General features: G+C 41.2%; 1 protein-coding gene across 3 annotated transcripts in view; it reads left to right on the forward strand.

The window, feature by feature from the left end:
- The window catches only part of ITPR3 (inositol 1,4,5-trisphosphate receptor type 3), a 137,462-nt gene that overhangs the window by 93,047 nt on the left and 21,528 nt on the right, over positions 1–22,887 (forward strand). For all 3 annotated transcript variants that reach the window (XM_060773131.2, XM_067467987.1, XM_060773130.2), the window contains 15 exons: positions 2,592–2,843; positions 3,701–3,826; positions 5,301–5,426; positions 6,031–6,151; positions 7,119–7,303; positions 7,758–7,906; positions 8,623–8,731; positions 13,096–13,186; positions 14,404–14,573; positions 16,192–16,366; positions 17,539–17,717; positions 17,834–18,034; positions 18,214–18,324; positions 21,045–21,140; positions 21,923–22,024. In XM_060773131.2, the coding sequence (XP_060629114.2) occupies positions 2,592–2,843; positions 3,701–3,826; positions 5,301–5,426; positions 6,031–6,151; positions 7,119–7,303; positions 7,758–7,906; positions 8,623–8,731; positions 13,096–13,186; positions 14,404–14,573; positions 16,192–16,366; positions 17,539–17,717; positions 17,834–18,034; positions 18,214–18,324; positions 21,045–21,140; positions 21,923–22,024 (2,193 nt within the window). The remainder of the gene's footprint in view (positions 1–2,591; positions 2,844–3,700; positions 3,827–5,300; positions 5,427–6,030; positions 6,152–7,118; positions 7,304–7,757; positions 7,907–8,622; positions 8,732–13,095; positions 13,187–14,403; positions 14,574–16,191; positions 16,367–17,538; positions 17,718–17,833; positions 18,035–18,213; positions 18,325–21,044; positions 21,141–21,922; positions 22,025–22,887) is intronic.

Below are 22,887 nucleotides of genomic sequence, written 5' to 3' on the forward strand. Positions count from 1 at the left end.
AGGTTTAAGAGCAAATGAGGCATAAAACATTGTGATCCCCCTCAAGAGATTTTTCAGATACAGTTGGTCTCCAAATCCATGGATTCTGGTTCCATGGATTTGACTACCCATGGCTTCAAAAAAATTTTTAAAAAAAATCAAAAACAAACATTGTTTTTGCCATTTTATATAAGGGGCACCATTGTATATAATGAGACTTGAGCATGCACGAATTTTAGTATCCATAGAGGGTCTTGGAATCAAACCCCAGTGAATGCCAATCCCACTGTAGTTCAAAGAGGGCGCTGGAATGAGACATTAATACTTAAGTGATCTGCCTCAATAAAATGGATTGTCTAAAGTTTTTATTTACCACTGCCTCAACTCACTTTATGAGGCATTGGTAGTGGTTCTTCAAAACAATGAATGAAAAAGATCTAAGATACTTTCACTTGGAAGTTTGACAATATTGCTACTTCATCTCTGTGTTATATGAACTAGTTTTGTACCCACTATTACACGAATCCAAGCAGATAATAATATTCAGGTTCTCTATTTTTGCAGTCCTTTGAAGTTCCAATCTGAGATGAAATAAGAATGCAAATGGATAGCCAACATCAAACCAGGGAACTTAGCATAAAAAGGAGTATAAAAGTAACAGCATGTGCAGATGTTACAGTAATCTTAGTCTTGGGAGCTGTAAAACTCAAAAGTGTGCTGATGCTTTTTAGAGATTTTGGCAAAGCCTCAGGAGCTTATTTAAACTCATAAATGTTTTTATAGGTTAGGGAAACTGGATGTACATATTCAGATTTCATCTATAGGAAATCACAGTAAAACAGTCGGATGATGTTGTCATGGAATCATTCAAATTTCTGGGAATGTGTGTTTGCTGATAAAGAACAATATGGACATCCAATTGAAATTATTAGAAAAATTTAACACATATTGGCGTGCCCTTAACAAGTTTCAAAATACAGCTTACATTACAATTTACCATATGCACTCATGTATTTTTTGGGGCTGATTTTTGACTAAAATGTCTAGACATTTATACATGAGCATATAGGTTTTGGCTGTTAAATATAATTTAGTATCAGTTTGTTTATCACTAATAACATCAGTTAAGCCAACAGGTTGGTTTTTAAATGTATTTGGGGTACAATTCCATCCATAACAGATCTTCTGCCCAGAGGACTTGTACCCACAGTCGCCTAGGTAATTGGCCTATGAGCATAGATGAAGGTTGCAAATGGGAGATTCTGGTATAAACTCTCAAGTGTGGTTGGTTCCCATGGGAATTATTTGGAGGAGCAGGAACTGGGGTTTTTTGTGATGGCAAAAAGTTAGATCATACAGTTACCAATATCATGAAACTGTGTGGAATTGAGTGTTTCAAAGAAGCCTGTAAATTGCCCAACAATGGGATCTGAAAGCTGAATTGATTAAACAGCATCAGAAAGGAAATTGCTTATTGTTTGGTAAATTATTTTAAACTGATATAGAGGAAGATTAGATGAATCCTGACATTTAGAAAACTCAATCCCCTGTCCAGACTTTTATAGATGATAGGGGCATTATTCTATGTTGGCATCAAATGGATAGCTTATAAGACAAGTAGTCTGCATATGATTGAGGGATGTGGATTTTGTCCAAGGCAGATATAAATGCCAAACTGTCTTTAGCCATTGGCCTCAGAAGAAAAAATATAGAATATTTTACTGAATGATGCCCTTTATCCAAGTGTACTTTAGAAAACCCTAGTGGTCTTCTGTCAAAGATCATCAGATCAGTCATTTCCTTGGTATACAGTCAGAGTTAGCAAACCAGTTATGTTATGATACAGTTGATGCCACAATCTTCCAGAGGGAAAGACATCAAGGAAACAAGACATAGAAGGCTCAGTTTATGATTTTCAGATTTTTATAGAAATTAACAATAGAATGCAGTAAAGAGCAAAATCAGCTATGGCAAGTGAATAACAATAAAGAATGCGGATTTTTCTCTTAACTTGATGTAAAATGTATCTCTTTACCTGAAGAGTAAAGTAATCACACACAAATATGTAACTCAATTTTATATAAAATAATTATATTACTGACCTGTAAATACTGACCTGCCAATATGATAACTTTATATTTATTAAAAATACACCTATATTTGAAATATTTATTTATATCTGGGAAGTGGAGTGAGTTGGTACAGTCTTTGATGTTTAATTATAGTTCCGGTGACTTTATATCTCTATCTCCTATAAGGATCAGTCTATACTGCATCTGCAACCATGGTAGAAACCAACAAATAATTTTATGTAAAGGCTCTCTCTCATTGCTGGTGCACACAGGAGTCTCTAATCACATTGTCAGCCACATTATTTAAAATAAAAGGAAGAATAATAATATCAATGCAAGCCTTGAAAGTGTCTTACATGCTGGAAGATTTGCATTATATGTACTGTCAGTTTTAGTTCTACTATAGCCTTTTTTTTTTACTGCAAATGGGAAATAGGCTTGGTGGTGGATGGGGTGGGCCAGAAAGCTTCTCATTTTGCAAATGAGTGACACCTTTCTTTTGGAGCCATCTTACGTATTTCTTTCGCCCCTATTCTATAGCTGACCAACGCTGGGGATGATGTTGTGGTCTTTTATAATGATAAGACCTCCCTAGGCACCATGTTGGAGATGATGACAGCAGCCCGGGATGGAATAGAAGAGAACAGCCCCCTTATGTACCACATCTCGCTGGTAGATCTTCTGGCAGCATGCGCTGAAGGCAAAAATGTCTATACGGAGATCAAATGCACGTCCCTCCTTCCATTGGAGGATGTTGTGCGGGTGGTCACTCATGAAGATTGCATCACTGAGGTAACAGTTAAGATTATTTATTTTAATTGTATACCACTTTTCTCACCCCAGCAGGGGACTCAAACTGGTTTCCAACATAATTAGTTGTGTCCAACAGAATAGTTGCCTTAGTGTGCAGAGTTCAGTGTGAGTGTCCAGTTATATGAAGTCTACAGTGGAAAAGGTTGGTGGTGTGCTAAAGTGGACTCCATCTTCCTCCGACTCTGGCCAGTGTGATAGAATGTCTGGGATTTGGAGTCCAGAACATCTGGCAATCTAAATATTCCCCAGCCTTTGTGTCAGACTGGGGAAATTGTTACTTAGTCTTGTTGATCTTATGGATGGTCACTGTGAATATACAAGACTAAGAACACAAGCCAAGTCCTGCTGGATCAGACCAAAAGCCTGTATACTTCAGCATCCTTCTCCTCACCAACCAGTTGCTTCTGAGTGGCTCATAAGATTGGCATGAAGAAACAGCCTTCTCTTACTGTTGCTCCTGAGCAGCTGGTATTCAGAGAAAAACTTAAACTTTGAATTTCCAATTGACAATCAAGGCATTGTATCTCAGCTTAATATTTATTACAGTATATTGTAAGAATGAAATATATTTGGCTCCTATCTCCATCCTTTCTTGGAGAAAGAGAGCAGGATAAGGAGAAAATTAAAAAAAACTTACTGAAGCTTGTTCAAATTCCCCTCACTACTTTTTGTAGTGGGAAGTGGTGTGGACAGCAATAAGTAGTTGGGTGCATTAACAAAACATTGGTTTCAAAAGTGACTGTGATTAATATGGAGGGAGGGTCATTTGTTTTTCCCCCTCTTTTAACACTGTATTGAGACCTTTGACATGTTCTTCTTCAATTCTTTTCTTTCAGGTGAAGATTGCCTATGTGAACTTTGTCAACCATTGCTACGTAGACACAGAGGTAGAGATGAAGGAGATCTACACTAGCAACCACATCTGGACACTGTTTGAGAACTTCACTCTGGACATGGCCAGGGTGGGTGCTAGACTTATATGGCGTTTCCGTGATTTCTGGGATGATCATACTTTTAAAGCTAAAAACAGTTGGAGTATATCAATTTTTTTTAGGAAAGAGCCTTCTATATAGTAGGAACTATCACACTTAACATGCTCTGGCAGACAACATAGTGGATCTTAGGAGCTCGTGGCTGTATGAAGAAGTCCTCTCTACATGACTAAAAGACTGAATTGATCTGTAAGGAGAAGTTGTCTTACGTAATTAGGTTCTAAATTCTGCAGGAAGGAGTTTTGTGATTGAACACTAGGAGAAGTCTCTTGGCATAATGTTGGCCTGATTCTATGCTGGGTGTAGCTATGTGAACAACTACTTTATGAAATGGTTGGAAAGATGACTTTCTGAAACAACACTTCATTTATTTGTGGAATTTGCTGTTGAAAGTGCTTTGTTGGCTATTAGCACAAAGAGGTATTTTTATTTAAAAGGAAGAAATGGAATCATTGGCCACATTTGAAGGATAAGTCAATTAGTAGCAAGTAGTCATTATATAAAGGAGAAAAGGAACTGCAAGAATGGGAAGAGAAAGCCTCTAGGGTACACTAAATTATAAAGCTCAGTGCATTTTGATTACGATTTTCATCAGAGGCACTTTGAAACAAAACAACACGAAGCATTTTTATGCTCTTTGTTACAAAGTGATTACCCATGATAGCCAGCGTAATCTCAGAGTTCTATCGCAGTAAACCACTGACTAAGAAATGGCACAAGCTGTCAACAGGGAACGGATATCACTGCTGTGTCCTCCTTGTGAACTTCCCTTTGGCATATGGCCAGCCGGTTTTGGAAGGCCTAAAGCTGAATTGGATGGGCATAACTCTAGCGTGCTAGATCTCAGTAGGCCATTCTTTGAGCAGGTAATATTTTATTGTTTTTGCATTTCGCTTATCAAGGAATTGCTTCCACATATTATAGTTATACTATTAGAATTGCAGGTAATACACATTTGTTCTTGCTTGGCAGAACTCTTAAGTTCTAGAACCTCTCTGCCAGGCATGCTATTACAGAATATGAAAGTCTTGCCATTGACAGGAGTAATCTAGGGGAAAAGAAATCCTTTATTTGTGATGAGGGAAGAAGGGCTTCACCCATTGCCTCTCTAATGACACTTGAACACATCATACCCTGCAAATATTTTCTCCATGTTGCTTGCTTTTGTGTATGTGCTGATCTGTTGTTTTCAGAGACACTGCATAGTTTATCACAAAACATGTGAGCTGGTAAATCCAGAATACAAACTTACCTGAACCTTGAAAGGGCACCTGAAGCAGGTCCCTCACTCAAAGGCACAGCTATTCTTCAGCAATCCTGGAATAATAACTGGGATAATCTTATAGGATTATTGTAAAACTTTTCTAAAATAATATTTGTGGAAATGCTTCAAAACTATCAGAAAGGCTAAATAAGCGTTGTTATTTTGTCTTCAACCCCACAGGTGTGCAAGAAACGTGAGAAGCGCTTGTCAGATCCAGCCTTGGAGAAGTATGTACTCACTGTAGTACTGGACACAATCAATGCCTTCTTCAGCTCACCTTTTTCTGAGAATAGTACTTCCCTACAGGTACAAATGAACAACTTTGGACTCCTGAATTGATTAATTTTTTCAGAATAGAAATCTGAATTGTAGAAGATGTCACTGGTTTAATTTCCCTAATGAGAAAAATCTGTTATATAGTCCCATGTCTATACAGGCCATGTGTGACCAGCTTCTATCCCATATCATAAGAATTACACTGATGAACACACACACATGTATTGTTTTTATGATGGCTACTGGTGGTGATAATCAGATCAAGACCATGGTGTGAAGGGCTGGATAAGGGAAAAAAGAAATCTTCCCTTTTGTGCTCTTTCGCAGTCCAAGTCTCACCATCCCACACACCATCTTTGCAACAGATTATAATGTCCATCTAGAAAAAAAAAGTAGTTTGGAGAGGAAAGAGTTTGGATGGGGAAAATGATATGATGAAAGGTGCAACTACCAACCCATTGCACCTGATCCCATTCAGGCCTCTCCTTCCCTGTCCCAGTTTGTATTAACATTTTTTAAAAAGTAGTGCAGGGGTTCCAGTGATGAATCTTTTTAAATCCCCTTTCATTTTCCCTAGATTTACCTGGTAAAGTGTTGAATTCAAAATGCCCTAAAACACCCCCCTCTCTTTCAGACCCATCAGACGATTGTGGTGCAGCTCCTCCAGTCTACCATGAGGCTCCTGGAGTGCCCTTGGCTGCAGCAGCAGCATAAGAGTTCAGTGGAAGCTTGTATCCGCACGCTGGCTATGGTTGGTAAGGAGCAGGATCCCCATGTAATGCAGAACTTGTGGGCTTGTCAGGGATCTGCCTGGAAGCTTATTCCCTTTAATCCAGAGTGAAGAAACAAGTGCAGTCACCCCACATGCAAAGTCAATCCTTCAATAATAATTTGGTTTTGGAGAGCAGGTTGAGCTTGGCTCATGGTAAAATTATGGCTGTACTGCATAGTTCAGGGTATACCAGGTGAGCTGTGGCCTTTGAAATGCAAATTATTAGGGTCAAACAAAATATTAGATCAATTGTGTGGTTCATGAGTCATTTAATAAAAAATCATAGGTGTGGAAAGGACACCAACAAGCTTAAACATTTTCTTCCTCTACTCAAAAGCCAACAGGAACTGCTAGCCATCCCTGTGCAGCACTTAATGTTAGAAAATAAACATCAACTGGTGCCAATAGGAGCCCTTTACCTAACTGCAATGTAGGATGGGGTTATTTTTGTTGGGGCTTTGAAGCACGAAGCAAGAGTGGTGTTGTGGTTTTAGTACTGGACGATTACTCTAAAGACTAGGCTTTGAAACCCCATTCAGCTATTGCACCCATTGGGATATCCATTCTTTGACAATCTTATAGAAAGTTGATGGACAACCTGTTCTGAACAAATCCAAGAAAACTCTATGATAAGGTTACCTTATGGTCACCATAGGCTTAAAACGACTTGAAGGCACACAACAACAACAATAATATAATAATAATAATACTTTATTTATAACCCGCCCTATCTCCAACAAAGGATGGTTTAATTCCTGCTGCTCCTTACATACATATTTAGGTTTCTTTTTTAAGCCAAAATCTTGACCTTGCAATTTATATACTGTGTAGCCTGCACCTTAATTTCCAAAGGAAAGTACACTATGAAAGCAGTGTCCCAACAAGTGGTTATTACCTCGGTTATTAATAGAATCAAGCCCCTCCTCACCATAAACCTTTTCTCCTTTCAGCCAAGAGCCGCTCCATTGCATTGCCAATGGACCTTGATGCTCATGTGAGCTCCCTACTGAACACTTGCTCCATCAACAGTGCACAGAGGAATGCCTCGAACTACAAGACAGCTGCACGCACCTTTCCTCGAGTCTCAGCTACCACCAACCAGTGGGACTACAAGAACATCATTGAGAAGCTACAGGTGAGGGAGAGAGGTTCATAGACCTGATGGGCAATGTACCAAATGTATATTTGTCATAGAGACAGGCATGGGGTACTCTGAACCCTGAAATATAAGTTTATTAAATTCCACTCTAAGGCGATCCAAATGTTGTAGACAAAAATACTGAATTTAGAAGTATGTGGAAATTGTCCACAGCATAATTTTGCTACTTTTGCATTATTATTTTTTTGTTTCTACAAGTCTTAAGGAGAGACAAGTCCAAGAAGAGACAACCTGGCCCTTTCTGTGTGTCTACATTTTCATGTTAAATTTTGCTGTCTTAAGGAGCACTTAAAACCTGATTTTTGTGGGAGAAAGTTAAGAGTGTCAGAACACTGAACCAGTATTTAGCTGTAAATGTACCTTTGCATGGCATAATCCTTGAATCACAGAACAGACATATCTTTGTTCTGAAAATATTGTACTGTTGCAGGACATTATCAATGCTTTGGAGGAGCGCTTGCAACCCCTTGTGGAAGCTGAACTTTCAGTGCTGGTAGATGTTTTGCACCGTCCAGAACTGCTTTTCATGGAAGGGACAGAGGCCTATCAGCGTTGTGAAAGTGGTGGTTTTCTTTCTAAGTAAGTGAGTCCTAGGAGCTGGTATCATTGTATCCTTTGAGGAATGCCCACTTGTGTGAGCCAGCCCTGTTGCTTACCTGGTATCCTGGAGCCCTGGTATCCTGGAGCCTTCGCCTGACATGGACTCTTGCCAGCTTGGTTACAACTGACATCATGATCAATCATATACAGTGATCATTTTGTTTTTACACTGACACAATCAATATATGGAATCAGGAATGGGTAGCCCATGGGTAGAAGCAAAGAATAAGTGCAAAAGTAGGAAATAGAATGAGAGAGTTTGAAAGGTGTAAGTTATATGACAAGGTTTAAGAACAGGTCCTGCATGGGCACTAGAACAGGGAACTTTGGGAAGGGGCCTAAAGACACATCAAAATGATTTGGAAAATTGGACTACCAAGACCTCTCTAGAATTGTAAATCAGAAGTGTATGAAATGATCAAGCACTAAGAAATATTATGGCAGAAGTTTCTGTCTAAATAATGCTGCCTGCAGTCTGTCTTGTGCACATTTACCTGGGAGCAACCTACATTGGCTACATGGAGAGCACTTCCAAGTATATATTGTGCTTGCAAGAGTCTTCATATTTTAAGATGTTTGAGTGCCAATGGGTGGGAAATGTGATATTTCTTAACACAGCTGGTCTCTGTAGATGGCATGCGTGTTGGCATGTTGGGAAAAATTCAGACTATAAATTCTTTTTTCTGTGTAACTAGATTAGTCCAACATACCAAAGACCTGATGGAAGCTGAGGAGAAGCTTTGCATTAAAGTACTGAGGACACTGCAGCAAATGCTGGTAAAAAGGAACAAATATGGAGACAGGGTGAGTAGTTGAGGAGTCTTGTGCTCACCTATAGATATGTGAACAGCAAATGTGGACTGTCACCTTGTCGTGGTGAGGGGGCTTGCGTGTTCCGATGAACCTGTAGGCACAACAACTGGAGTCGTGCACTCCCAGGAGTGGCCGCGGGGGAGGTTCCAGACCAAGCACAGTCTGAAGACCCAAAGACCTCAACGGCGGAGCAGGCGGAGGATAACATGGTACATGTTACAACGGCTGCGAAGGCGGAAGAAGGCTGCAACAGACTGAGAAGCCACGGTCATTGTGTTAAACTACATCACCAGTGGAACCTCACTCTGTGAAGTCTGTGTGTTGATCAGCTGTGCACTGACCTCCACACATTAAAAAAATCCACGCACAGGCGTCTTCCAAAGAAAATAAAAACCAAGCAACCAAAGTCCCATGGCGATCAGCGAGTGGCGACGGGGGCAGGACTGTGAAATCTGGAAGCCCCTAGTCACAGACTGGCACATGGGCGGTGGGTACGGACTCAGTCGTTCTACCTCAAGGTCCGAGGCAGTTGAGTAGTTCGGCAGCTGTATCCGCGACTGAGCAGCCCTATTGAGGACCCACTCTGCTCACCCCACATGGGGAGGGGGCTAGAAAAGGTGCCCCAAACATAGTCTGCCTCACTCATCCCTGACTGGACTGCCGCGTCCAGTGGGGTCACCACCCTGCGGCCAAAAAAGAAAAATGAACTTTGGTACGTGGAACGTACGGACTCCGATGGACAACAGTGGCAGTGAACGCCCCGAACGCAGAACTGCCATCATTGCAAGGGAGCTGGGACGCTTCAACATCGACATAGCAGCCCTTCAGGAGACCCGGAGAGCAGGAGAGGGACAGCTGAAGGAAGACAAAGGAGGCTACACCTTCTTCTGGAAGGGACTGCCCGAAAAAGACCAAAGAATGCACGGAGTTGGCTTCGCCATCAGAAACGATCTGGTGAAACATCTGTCCGAAGCACCCACTGGCATCAACGAACGACTCTCAACCCTCCGAATCGATCTTGCCAAAAACCAACGGGCAACCATCATAAGTGCCTATGCACCAACACTAGATGCTGACGAAGACATCAAGGAGAAATTCTACTGTCAGCTGGACACCGTCCTATCGGGGATACCTAAGGAGGACAAAATCATCCTCCTGGGGGACTTCAATGCAAGAGTCGGGCGAGACTTCGACCTGTGGCCAGGGACCATTGGAAAAGACGGGGTTGGAAACAGCAACTCAAATGGCATCCTGCTTCTCACCAAATGTGCGGAGCACAACCTTGTCATCACCAACACGCTCTTCCGCCAGAAAAACAAGTTCAAGACATCATGGAAGCATTGGCACCTCTTAGACTATGTAATCACACGCGCCAGAGACCGCCGTGACGTGCTCCTCACAAGAGCCATGATAGGTGCTGACGACTGCTGGACTGACCACAGGCTAATTCGATCCTCGATGGCTATCAAGATCGCCCCCAAGCGCAGACTCCAAGGAAGGAAGACAAGGCGCAAAATGAACACCCAAGCCCTTCAGGAGCCCTCCAGACGAGCCCATCTCCAAACAGCACTCAAGGACCATCTACCCACAGAACACCCCGAAAATGTTGAGGAACATTGGAACAAACTGAAGACCTCCATCATCCAAGCCTGCGAAGAAACTATTGGATACCAAGCCAAGAAACATCAAGACTGGTTTGATGAAAATGACATCGAGATCCAACAGCTAATTGACAAGAAAAGGAAAGCCTTCCAAGCATGGCAGAGAGACATCAACTGTGCTGCTAAGAAAAAGATCTATGCTAGTGCAAAAGCTGAGGTCCAAAGAAGGACAAGAGAACTCAAGAACATCTGGTGGACAAAGAAGGCCGAAGAAATCCAACACCTGGCAGATACCCATAATGCTCAGGGATTCTTCAAAGCCACAAAGGTAATCTATGGACCAAGAAACCATGGCATACAGCCTCTACGCTCATCAGATGGAACCAAACTCCTGAAGGACCAAAACTCAATTGCACTACGTTGGAAAGAACACTACCAAAGCCTCCTGAACCGCAGCTCCAATGTGGCCGAAGAGGTCCTCTCACAAATCCCACAACAACAAACCAGGGATGAGCTTGCAGCACTGCCTAGTTTGGAAGAAGTCAGCAATGCCATCAGCCAACAGAAGAATAACAAAGCCAGTGGACCAGATGGGATCCCTGCTGAAATCTTTAAAGAGGGAGGACCTGAGCTAACACACCAACTCCACCAGCTCATAGAAAAAGTGTGGGTGACCGAGAAAATACCAGCAGATTTCAAGGACGCCACCATCATCACCCTCTTCAAAAAAGGGGAAAGAACAGACTGCGGAAACTATCGAGGTATCTCCCTTCTAACCTCCGCTGGGAAAATCCTCACAAGAATCCTTGCAAACCGCCTTCTGCCCCTCTCAGAAGACACCCTCCCAGAATCCCAGAACGGCTTCCGCCCCTCCAGAGGAACCGTGGACATGATCTTCACTGCACGACAGCTCCAAGAAAAATGCAGGGAACAAAACCAACCCCTGTACATGGCATTCATCGACCTTGCAAAGGCATTTGACACAGTGAATCGCAGCGCTCTCTGGACCATCCTCCACAAAATCGGGTGCCCTAACAAATTTGTGAACATCCTGCGGCTCCTCCATGATGACATGATGGCAACAGTTTTGGACAGCAGTGGCTCCCAAAGTGACCCATTTAAGGTGGAATCCGGTGTCAAACAGGGATGTGTTATCGCCCCAACTCTATTCTCCATCTTCATCGCTATGATACTTCACCTTGTTGATGGGAAGCTTCCCACCGGAGTGGAAATAATCTATCGGACAGATGGCAAGCTATTCAACCTCAGCAGACTGAAAGCCAAAACCAAGGTTACAACAACATCTGTTATAGAACTCCAGTATGCTGATGACAATGTCATCTGTGCGCATTCAGAAGAAGCTCTACAAGCCACTCTAAACACCTTCGCAGAAGCATACGAGAAGCTCGGCCTGTCACTGAACACTGAGAAAACCAAGGTGCTGTTCCAGCAGTCACAAGCCAATCCCTCTCCAATGCCAGTAATACAGCTTAATGGTGTAACATTAGAAAATGTCGACCATTTCCGCTACCTTGGCAGCCACCTCTCCACCAAAGTCAACATCGACGCCGAAATACAACACCGCCTGAGCTCTGCAAGTGCAGCATTTTCCAGAATGAAGCAGAGAGTGTTTGAGGACCGGGACATCCGTAGGGAGACCAAGGTGCTTGTCTATAAAGCCATTGTCCTCCCAACCCTGCTCTATGCCTGTGAGACGTGGACAGTCTACAGACGTCATATGCAACTCCTGGAACGATTCCATCAGCGCTGCCTCCGGAAAATCCTGCAAATCTCCTGGGAAGACAAGCGGACAAACGTCAGTGTGCTGGAAGAAGCAAAGACCACCAGCATTGAAGCGATGGTCCTCCAACATCAACTCCGCTGGGCCGGCCACGTTGTCCGGATGCCTGACCACCGTCTCCCAAAGCAGTTGCTTTACTCCGAACTTAAGAACGGAAAACGGAACGTTGGTGGACAGGAAAAGAGATTTAAAGATGGGCTGAAAGCCAACCTTAAAAACTCTGGCATAGACACTGAGAACTGGGAAGCCCTGGCCCTTGAGCGCTCCAGCTGGAGGACAGCTGTGACCAGCAGTGCTGCAGAATTCGAGGAGGCACGAGTGGAGGGTGAAAGAGAGAAACGTGCCAGGAGGAAGGCGCGTCAAGCCAACCCCGACCGGGAACGCCTTCCACCTGGAAACCAATGCCCTCACTGCGGAAGAAGATGCAGAGCAAGAATAGGGCTCCACAGCCACATACGGACCCACAGGGAAATCCATAATGGAAGACCATCTTACTCGTCCAACGAGGGATCGCCTAAGTAAGTAAGTAAGTAAGAACAGCAAAAATAGAAAAGAAAAAAAACCCATTTAAGGAACCCCCATTGGTATTTCAGTGTAAAGATGTGGGCCTGATTCTCCTCTTTCCTTCCTGAAATCCCTCTTATATTAACTACATTTCTTAAATATACATGATTCTCCAATAATTCAATTTGTTTGCTAGGATCCTGAAAAGAAAGAGCTCTTTTGTATCAGTTCAGACATCTTGTTAACTCAGCATCTCCACCCTTCATCCAGATATTTTCTGGGAAAACCCAAAACACAGAAGCAGTGCTTTCCTATGCATATGATGTCTGGAGACCATAATTTCACTTAGCTGATAAAACCATTCTTCAAGAATTTTCTTTTAAGGAAAAAAAAGATCCTTTTTGAAAAAGTAAGCAAAAAGAGTTTATTTTATTTCTTTTTCATGCCAGGGCAATATGTTGAGGAAAATGCTTTTGACGAATTACTTACAAACTAAAAGGTCTGGCTCCAAAGGGGAGATTGTTGATCCTTCTGGAACTGGTAAGTGGCTTGCAGTACTAGTTGATATCTTCCTGATTTTTGTAAAGTAAGTACTTCAGAGAAGCAGCCAAGAAAGGCTTGGAGAGGACACTATGTAACAAAACGTGAAACATTTCCTGTTCCTGGTTTGAAAGTGTTATATTCCGTTTAATTGTGTGGTACTTACTTTGAAAGTTGTTGTTAATACTCCAGAAACTTTGCTTTTGTGGCTGCCACAAACTGTGTTGAATTGGTTGAGGCTCTATGAGATATTCATTGCAAAACTACAGCAAAATGTGCTGCAGGATGTCCTGCAAAAACAAAAACAAACATTTTCCATGTGTTTATGATAGAACCAAATAGAAAATGACATTTATAACCCAGGAACAAAAAATCATGTTATTGATTTGATCCTGAGCCTCAGTGCATCGTAGAATGAACCTTGGTTTTCCTTTACCAGACGGAAAGATGTATATTTACATATTTGATCTTTTTTCATGGAAGATTGAATTAACTTCTTTGTGCCTGTGTCATTGACAAGAAAATCACTTTACAGGAAGTGGTTTTGTCCCCTATCCAATCTATTTTTTCTCTAGGTTTCTTAAATTCAGCTGCTGTCTTCTACTGCTTAGCCATATATGAGAAAAATACAGGACAGGTTTGGCATGATATTGTGGGAACACATGATATTGAGCTATCATTAATGGTTGCTCATGTGCAGTTTGTAGTTCAATATTGTCTGGCAGCTGTTCTCCTTGACTAGTATTATGTGGAAATCCTAGGGATTGGACCAGAAACGTTTCTTGGGCAAAGCATGTACTCTGCCACTGAGTTGCAGTGAGCTTTCTTTTGCCAAGGCCATTTGTGTCAGGGTTTTCAGTACCTTCTGTTCTGTCAAGATGGCATTGTAACTGAAAGGAGCTGTCCCTAGCCAAATAGAGAGAAGACTGAGGCTCAGAGTGGTGAACATTACAAATAGTATTCATTACATATACTATTCATCATCAATTCCTTAAATGGCAATTTGTCCTATATACACTTCCGTTGGATCAGTGATTTTTGATTCTTGATTTGACCAAAGTCATATACATTGCCTGTGGGAAAGAATTACATTTTCCATGTCTAACACTGATGCATTAACTGCTGAATTGGACTTCCTCCCTCCATTAGATAAGATATATTTCAGGCTACTCAGGAGTATCTTTCCACCTTTCTCTATAATGTTCTTTTGCATCCAGGCCAAGACCAGGACTGGTCTATCATTGCTGCCATTCAGTGTCGTCTAGACAGAGAAGGAGCTACGAAGTTGGTTTCAGATCTTATTATGAATACCAAAAATGAGAAGATTTTTCAAGAAAGTATCCGTTTGGCCATCCGACTGCTTGATGGAGGGAACACAGAGATACAGGTACTGGCTTTATGACAACTTCTGCTTGTCTTGATCCAACTCCACACCATGCTTCTTCACTTTAAATTTTAATGCCATGTTGTAAGCGTGAGATGTAGTAGCTCTTCCAAGATGGGAAAGAGCTCCCAACTTTTAACGCCTTATTACACAACAGCTGCCTTGTAAGAGCAATAAAGCACGAAAGCGTATTCAGTGAAACACTGAGGCTTGTTGATGGAAAAGGTAATCTTGTCAGCTTTCTATCTAGCTTTCATTCTCCTCTAGAGAGGTTGCTGTCATAATCAGTTTTCTTAAACAACTTTTGCTCCCTCTCCTGGGTATTTTTAAAATAACAAGCGGTGATAAATTTTACTTTTCCATTTAACATTCTATTATTTTGCAAACACAACCTAAACACAACTACTCTGGAAGATGTATGTACACATTTGTTTCATTTACGCTTTTTTAAAAAATGAAGTAGCTATATGGTTTCTAGGCTTGGACCTGAATCAGTTTGAATGAAAATTATTTGCAATATTTGGTGGTCTGTTTTGTATAATATCCGAAATCAGAACAGGAAGGAGGGAGCCACAAAGCCCAGCAAAATGGATTGTGGGAGCCAGATATTATTGGTTCTGAAGAGAAAGGAGTTAACTCTGCAATATACCTCAGGCAGGAATCTGCTGTGTCTTTTCTCTCTTCCCAGCAGAAACAGCCTCAGACCATTTCTTCTTGGAAAGTTCCCTCCTCCTCCAGAGAGGGCCCTGCTGGGAACTCGCTTTCCCAGCAGCACTTATATAGAGCGGGCATTGAACATTTCCTCTCGGAGCATAATGGGAGTTGAAATTCTTTTCTCTCTCTCTGTTTCTCAGCAGTAAAAAGCCTGGTGGTGTCCATGCTCTGATTGGCTGAGAATGGATACAACCTGCGACTATAATTCCCAGAACCCTCTCTTATAGTTTATCTTTTTTAAAAAAAAAATGTTATGGTTAAAACTTAACATAATTCTTAAAAATCAGTAGATTGGTCAATTGTTTTGAAACTTGGCAGGCCTGCAGTTGTAAATGGGGTCAAAAGGTGAGGTAGGTTTCATGCAGATAGGCCTTAAAATGGTTGAGGATTGAATCTTTAAAGTTTCTCATTGTAGCCAATAGGCCAAATCTTTGCCGAATGAAAATAGCAAAACCCCTCCCCATTCGAGTCACTTCCTGGTAAACAGAATTAGGGGTCAGCTGACAATGGGCCCCCAAAATGGCATGCCTTTTGGCTGAATTGCACAGCTCTAAGGTTTCCATGCACTAGAGCGAATCTTAAACCTTCTAAGACTTTAACCCAGTCACATCTAGGTGCAACTGAGAAATGACATTATATCATAAATCCTGTGCTATGGAGAAAACCACTGCTGACGTCTATTAGTCTTCATGACCACCACATCTGATGTCACAACAAAAATGGGAAAAGTTCATTCAGTGAGCCTAGCTTGTTAGCGATTTAGGTAACAACCACCAGTTCCTAATTGTAATGGGAAACTTGGACTGCATATCAAGACCTTTGCTGGTGGTCTTGGATTTTGAAGAAGGGTTCTCACAGGAATCCATCTAACCACTGTCTCTATTTGATTTCTTCCTCATTTCTCAAGAAATCATTCTATAATTTGATGACTGGTGACAAGAAATCAGAAAAATTCTTTAAAGTACTGCATGACCGGATGAAGAAGGCTCAGCAGGAGGTCAAGTCCACAGTGACAGTGAACATGAGTGATATTGGCAACAAGCCTCGTGAGGACAAAGACTCTCCTGAGCATGGCAGTAAAGGTAAGTAGAAAGTGTGGATGATACTTTGGGCTCAACAGATTATGATTCAGGAAATGGTCAGTACCTTATTAAATCAGTAAGGATATTTGAAAATGGCTCCTCCTAATATCTCCCAGCTTCTAGATTTAAAAGGGAGGTAAGTGCTTATGGAAGTCCTATGCACATGCTCTTCTCCTGCAGTTTTGTAATCAGCTGTTTCCTTAAGTTGCCCAAGAACAGAGTATCAACTCATTTAATAAACAGAAGCTTTGGTAGAACCCACATTGCAATTTATACAAAGAACTGTCTACATGCCACAGGCTGATTGTAACCGTCTTAGAGAATCGTCTCTTTATTAGGGAAGGGGGGTTCTTGGTGTGTTTATTATCAGCCTGAACTATTTGCAGCTCAGCTTCATTGTCGCAAGCTATTACACTAGTGGTTTACAACCTTTTGACCCCCGGGTGTTTTGGACTTTTGCTCCAAGAATTCCTGATTGTTGGCTAAGTTCGTTGATTTCTTGTCATTGGTTAACAAGTTATAGAATGATTTCTTTGGGGGGTCTTCTGAGGATTGACATCCTCTGGAGAGCTAACGTTTGAGAATCACTGCATTACAGTTTTAAGCCAGTCTGTCTTCTTGAATGTCAGTGATGTGGCATTCCTCAACCTTCTGGATTCAGATGTTGAACCTTTCCCGCCCCACACCCTCAAGTTTTGGGATACAGTGCCTTACTATTATCTATATGAAGTAGGAGCCACAGTGGCACAATGGATTAAAGCCTTGTGCTGGCTGAACTACTGACCTGAAGATTGGGGGTTTGAATCTGCAAGACAGGGTGAGCTCCCATCTGTTAGCTCCAGCTTCCCATGTGGGGACAGGATAGTAAAACATCCAGGCATCCCCTGGGCAGCATCTTTGTAGACAGCCAATTCTCTCACACCAGAAGTGACTTGCAGTTTCTCAAGTCGCGTCTGACATGAAAAGAAAACCTATATGAAGTGGAGCTGAATGAGAGTTTGGAGGGGCAGATGTTCCCCACCTCCATTCTGAATGATGCTTTCAGAAAGAAAGAGAAATAGTACAATAAAGCAGAGTGAATGATGATGGCTCTTTCTTTGAAAAGTGGGATAAGTTGTTCTCCTTGACTTCTGTTGTAGTTCATCTGCTGAATCAAATTAATTTTCTTACAGGGCGAGTAGCACAATTCATGCTTCCCAATGCTCCTTCCCGTTACCCAGTGGGTGTCGGGTTCAAGGCTGGCCATGATGCAAGAGACCAGAGCAGTGAGATGGGTGCATCAGTTTTGATCATGGAGCCAATTCTTCGCTTCCTGCAACTACTATGTGAAAATCATAACCGGGATCTCCAGGTGCCTATCTTTCAGTAAACTAGGTGCCTCACAAATCATGTTACAATTTATACACAATGGATGCTATTAAAAATGAGTCCACCACTGAGGTGTTCATATGTTTTGTCTTTTCCCAGAACTTTCTTCGCTGTCAGAATAATAAGACCAATTACAATTTGGTGTGTGAAACACTACAGTTTCTCGATATCATGTGTGGTAGCACCACCGGACGGCTAGGCTTGTTGGGCCTCTATATCAATGAATACAATGTGGCCCTGATCACCCAGACGCTGGAGACTCTAACAGAATATTGCCAGGGACCATGTCATGAGAACCAGGTAATTCTGTCTTTCTTGAGGGTCAAAAATGCCCATTGTTTCATAATGGATTGAAATTATTTGATTCCCATGTTAAGAATGAGTGTTTAGTATTATTTGAACCCCTGGAGAGTAGCAAGGATTTGGGATAGATGTATTCAGTTGTGAACCATTGAGTAATTCCATGTATTAATTCACAGAGCTGCATTGTGACCCATGAGTCAAATGGCATTGACATCATCACAGCCCTAATTCTCAATGACATCAGCCCCCTCTGCAAGTACAGAATGGACTTGGTTCTTCAATTGAAGGTAAACGGGGAAGCTAGAAATGTGGTAGTTTAACAGGGAATATGGGACGAATAACAATAGGATTTTTTTTCTGTATGTGCATGTTTGCATTTTGGTGGGTGGTTACCCGATTGGATGAGTTTCTTTAAATGAAGCTTTTATCATAGGACTAGGTAGTCATAAAGTCTGGCTGTATTTGTTAAGATACATCACACTTTTTGTGGTCTATTTCCTCAAAATACTCTTTTTATCACAGCAGCATAAATTACTTTCTTACTTACTTAGGTGATCCAGCGGCCAAAACTTCATTTTTTGTTGGCCAGTTACAACCTCATTCTGACAACAAAAGTTGCCCTTTATTTGTTTAAAGCTGCTAAAAGGAGATCGGAGTACATAGATCAGATTGGGTTGCAGTGTAGGGGAGACGAGGATAGTTGATGTCTCTATGGGTAAGCTACATTGGTTTCAAGCTGACAAACACCTGAAAGCCTTCAACAATACATTAGACACTTGTATATTTGTGTTTGTATTTTATTTTAAGAGGATTAGATGTATGTTGTATGTTGTGTTTGCACTGTCTATTTTGATAAGGCCAACTGGCTAATCAATAAAAATTGTTCGATACTTAGGCAATCCCTTGTTGTCCGAGTAGAATTGTCTTTCAAGATCGGTGTACTGGAAGTGGGTCTGTAGGTGACTTTGGAGCCCTATTCGTGATCTGCATGTTCTCCCACAGTGAGGGCATTGCTTTCCAGGTGGAAGGTGGTCCTGGTCGGGGTTGGCTTGATGTGCCTTCCTCTTGGCACGTTTCTCTCTTTCACCCTCCATTCGTGCCTCTTCAAATTCTACAGCACTGCTGGTCACAGCTCACCTTCAGCTGGAGCGCTCAAGGGCCAGGGCTTCCCAGTTCTCGGTGTCTATGCCTGAGTTTTTAAGGTTGGCTTTGAGCGGTGTTGTATTTCAGTGTCAATGTTGACTTTTGTGGAGAGGTGGCTGCCAAAGTAGCGGAAATAGTCAACATTTTCTAATTTTACACCATTAAGCTGTATTTCCGACATTGTAGCATACATTATGATACTATGAAGATACGAAGATAAGAACCTGAAGCATAAACATATGTGACTGACTACTAAAGTTAGGATGACTCATTGTATTTTCTGTTTCTGTCTGTGAAAGCTGGCCAATTGGAAAAAGGATGATAGGAGCCTGTTGCCGGGGGGGGGGGGGGGGGAGTGTTCAGCTCTTTTGAGATATGGTGTTTGAAAAGAATTCTGTAGATACAGTAGACTGCTAAAGAGAAAAATAAATTGGTCATAAAGCAAATCACACAGTAGAAGCTAAGATGACTGAACTGAGGCTTTAGCCATATCATGTGAAGAGATGACTCAGTAGAAAAGCTGATAATGCTTGGTAAAGTGGAAGGTAGCAGGGAAAGAGGAAGATTGCATTCTAGATGGATAGACTCAGTCAAGGAAGCCACACCCCCGAGTTTGCAAAACTTGAGCAGGGCTCTTGACGATAGGGTGACTTGGAGGCTTCTCATTTATGGGGTCACTGTTAGTTGAAATTGATTTGGCAGTTAACAACAACAGCAACAACAACAGTAAGAAACGCGGAATGAGAATGAGCAAGCCAGCTGTACTAGAATAACTCAAGAAAAATATTAATTCAAACATATTCATCAATCTATATGTTGTATGAGGTGGCAAAACGTTTATATGGCAAGGGTTGTTGTAGGTTTTTCGGGTTGTATGGCCATGTTCTAGAAGCATTCTCTTCTGACGTTTTGCCTGCATCTGTGGCAAGCATCCTCAGAGGTTATATGGCAAGTTAACAAATCTGGCCTGGATAAGAGTTCCTTATAAATTTCAGATATTCTTAACTGGGATACTTTGCACATGAAGTGAAACCATATGCCAACACATTAATATTCTCAACAGAATCATAGCATCTTCTGATGTCCTAGAACAGAGATGGCAACTGGTGGTCCATGAAAGTGCCTTATCCCTAGTTAGGTGATTGTTCTATTTTGCCCAGCACTGTGCACCAGAGGTGTGGAGTCAGTGGCCCAAACATTTGATTGATTCCAGCTCAATTTTTACTGTCTGGTTTTATTTCAACTCCAGCATTTTCATAAACGGCCAATGTATATTGATTTATAATTACAAATATAATAGAGTAAAATAGTGGCTGAAGGCATTTCAGCACCACCACATGAATCATTAAGAAAGGAAAAAAAGTGAACTAAGCATTCAATATTATAAGCTGAGTCATTGAATATCTTTGATTCCATTGAAAATTGCTTTCGATTTGAACTACTCAACTCTCCAATTCCACAACCCTGTCATCTACTTTATCTGGCAACAGCTTTCTTAAGATCTTTGGAAAGATCTTTTGCAGCCCTGCTGTTGGCAATCCTACTAACTAAAATGCTAAAAATTAAACTTGGGATTGCCTACAGTGTGCACTCTTTGTACAAATAATTATTTTGTCCAGTTTCCATGTCTTGTTGAGTCAGGAATCTTAACATGGGGAATAATAATGAGTTGCCTTCAACTGTTTATATGACCCCAGTGTTGAATTCTTCTAACTTATTTTCCCCCTGCAACCTTTCCTACTATTTTTGGATCTTATAAAATATTTTGCCTTTTGTAGTTGTGATGAGAAAAGGGTGATTTGAGCACAGTGAATGACACATGGATGACCTACCATTTACTTTCAGTATGATGTCTTTCTGTTAGGACAATGCCTCCAAGCTTTTGTTGGCCTTGATGGAGAGTAGACATGACAGTGAGAATGCTGAGCGGATTCTTATCAGCCTCCGACCTCAGGAATTGGTAAGAAAGATGGAGAAGGTTGGGAACATTTTGCTTGGTGTTTGCTGATTTTGTGTTGGGTTCACATCATAAATGAAAAAAAGTGAGAAAGGACACTGTGGATGGAGACCAGAAAAAGGAACTTACTGTCTGTTGAGAATGTTAAGATCCTCTGGAATATAGGACATAGTGGCCTATATAGCTTGTGGTCCATTTGTTCTTAATGTGACATATTACCCTCCTGCTAGAGCTGTGTGAAGTTGCAGTTTGTGGTGTTTCATGTGTGCAGTTGCTCTCAAGCAACTGACCTTAAGACTGCATGGCTGTCCTCACTGGGAAGGATTCTTGGAAAATGCAGCCGAGGGACCAAGAACTTATTATACATTCCAGCTGGATCACAAACAATTGAAAGCCATCTGTCTTACTGTTCAATATTTTCCAAAGTACTTGGAAATGTTTGACAAGGATTAAAATTAAATAGGTATTTGGTATGAAGAGTGGGCGTTGTGAGCTGTGGGAATACAGGACAGGGCAGCAACGTGAGTGAGATAACGACCCGTCCATGGTATTTGTTTCACTTTGCGACCACTGAAAATTACTCATCTCTAGGTTTTGTAGTTTTCAGTGATTTCCTATAGGAGTTAGAAAACTTGTTCTCATTGCAGCCCATGGCCATGATTTGTAGGATGTGAAATTCTGTCTGAACAGCTTGTACTTGCTTTTACCCAGTGACTATGCTACAGTTCTACCCACACAAGATTAGTGATTTAATCTCTGGGTCTTCTGTGCAAAACATTTTACAGGTCGATGTGATTAAAAAAGCTTACCTTCAAGAAGAAGAGTGTGAAAATGCTGAGGTTTCCCCTCGAGAAGTGGGACACAACATCTACATTTTAGCTTTACAGGTATCCTGTGTGTGGATAGTCTATTCCTTTATAAAGATGTGTTTCTCCTTTTGGTATTATGATGTCCTTGTAAACTAGATGAAATTGGTATGTTGTTCCCACAGTTTCTGTAGCCTGGGCACCCTATACGGAACCATTAAAATAATTTATCAACTATAACACAGAAGTATTTTGGCTTAGTTGATGTAAGGGTGGCATTCAGGTCTTTATTGACACGTGTATTATGATTTATTTTCCATGGAAAGAAATAAGGATTTGTGATCATGTTCTCTGTTTAAAGGCAAATGTTCCTGACACATACATAGCAATATAGATGTATTGTACTCTATTTATCTAAATGATTGATGTTATACACTTTTCATGTAGTTCCAGCTAATCATTTAGAAAAGAATAATGTAATAGGTTTGCTTAGGGTTGCCATTATTTCATTAGCAAGTAAAAACATTTCTATTTTAGAAGGCTTTTGAGAATTGATTATTTTGGAAGAAGAGCTATGTACTATACAATGTTTATCATTTGTTTTTAAATGTATATATTTACATGCTTTGAGTTGTATAGACAATATAACAATATTTTTATGCATTTATCTACCTTTGTTTTTACTTGTTTATCTTTTTATCATTTACCCTGAATCCAACCTTTGGAGAAAAGATGGGGTATAAATAAATATGATACAATACAATACAATATGATATGATACAACACAACATATGATACAATACTGTGCCATACCCCTAAGTGAGATGCACAAGCTGTCCCTGTTTGTAGAGGATGTGCATTTTGTCTGGCAGAGAAAGTGGAGCAATACAGCAAAGTTGAGAAGGAAGCAGTGAGAGTCATTTACAATCTCCACTTCGTGTTAA

This window comes from Anolis sagrei, chromosome 4, assembly GCF_037176765.1.
Source record: "Anolis sagrei isolate rAnoSag1 chromosome 4, rAnoSag1.mat, whole genome shotgun sequence".
Classification (NCBI taxonomy): Eukaryota; Metazoa; Chordata; class Lepidosauria; order Squamata; family Dactyloidae; genus Anolis; species Anolis sagrei.